Source organism: Orycteropus afer, unplaced genomic scaffold, assembly GCF_000298275.1.
Source record: "Orycteropus afer afer isolate SDZICR_OR568_19922 unplaced genomic scaffold, OryAfe1.0 scaffold00002, whole genome shotgun sequence".
Classification (NCBI taxonomy): Eukaryota; Metazoa; Chordata; class Mammalia; order Tubulidentata; family Orycteropodidae; genus Orycteropus; species Orycteropus afer.
The window spans coordinates 4,590,730-4,592,092 of NW_006921589.1; the positions used below are offsets into that span (position 1 = coordinate 4,590,730).

At 46.4% G+C, this 1,363-nt stretch overlaps 1 protein-coding gene across 1 annotated transcript in view; it reads left to right on the forward strand.

The window, feature by feature from the left end:
* The window catches only part of SERPINE2 (serpin family E member 2), a 32,789-nt gene that overhangs the window by 20,162 nt on the left and 11,264 nt on the right, over positions 1 to 1,363 (forward strand). The window contains 2 exon segments of the mRNA XM_007956034.1: positions 882 to 1,079; positions 1,082 to 1,180. Of these exon segments, the coding sequence (XP_007954225.1) occupies positions 882 to 1,079; positions 1,082 to 1,180 (297 nt within the window).

Consider the following 1,363-nt stretch of genomic DNA (forward strand, 5'->3'; position numbering starts at 1 on the left):
TTTCCATTAGTTTGTACCACAGAGTAACCAGAAGCTAACTGTAGTTGCTAGAATGGGTGAAGAGCACAGAGTCTGGATCCTTCAGTAAGACGACAGTATTTGACATCAGACATTCCTGAGTTCAAGGCCTGGCTCTTCCACTTCTTAGCTGTGTGTTCCTTGGCAAGTTACTAATTTATATATGTTGCAGCCTCCCCATCTGTCAAACAGGGCTGGTTATACCTACTTCATGGGGGAGCTGTGGATTCTGTATGTGTTAAAGAAGTTGGCGCAGGCCTGGCACAGAGCTTGGCCCTAAATGATCATGTAAGATGCTTATTCCCTCCATTTTCCTCTTTCTCTCTCTCTCTCACACACACACACGCACACGCACACACACAAAGGCTTATCCAAAGAACAAAGGAATGATTCTAAGAGAAGGTATGAGCCTTATGAACTAATCCAATTCTACTCAACAGAATCAATTTGATTTTAGTGATGCCCAAAGGCACACTGTTAAGATACGTCTAGACTGAAGAAATGGAACTCTTTACCAGGGAAGGAATTAAAAATGGTTATCTTTGTTTTTCTAAGGAAGCTATTTTTAGAAAAGGCAAGTTCTCAAACTGAGTTGCTTTCTTTCCCCTTGAAGCTCTCCGGTGACCAGCAGCTCCCTATGCCACTTTTGGAGCTCTGGTAGCATAGTGGCTAAGACACTTGCCTGCTAACCAGACGGCTGACGGTTCAAACCCACCAGCCACTCCTCGGAAGGAAGGTTGGGCAATCTACTTCCGTAGTGATACTGCCTCGGAAACCCAAGGAGGGGTCGCTAGGAGTCGGGGCCGACTCGACGGCACATAACAACAACAGGGACACACTGACCCTGCCTCTGGTTTCTTTAGGGTCCACGAGCACCCCCAATGATTTGTGGTACAACTTCATCGAGCTGCCTTACCATGGGGAGAGCATCAGCATGCTGATCGCGCTGCCGACAGAGAGCTCCACACCCCTGTCAGCCATCATCCCTCACATCAGCACCAAGACCGTAGACAGTTGGATGAAAACCATGGTACCCAAAAGGGTGCAGGTGATCTTGCCCAAGTAAGTACTCTTCCCTTAAAGGAAAAAAGCATGGGTCTGTCAATGGTATGAACTGTGTTAATAACAGACAACATGTGGCTAAATCATGGGCCATTACAAAGCCTGTTTTATTCTGGCAAAGTTGCATGGTGGCAGTGCCAGGCTGTGCTTTTTTTTAAAAGCTCTTTTTCACACCCTGTGCCTTTTGTATGGCAGGATAATTCTAATGGGAAAGAGACTAGGAGCCTCGGCCTCTGCAATTCAAAAGTTCCTCTTGACTTGACTGCAGGGCTTTTCCCATATT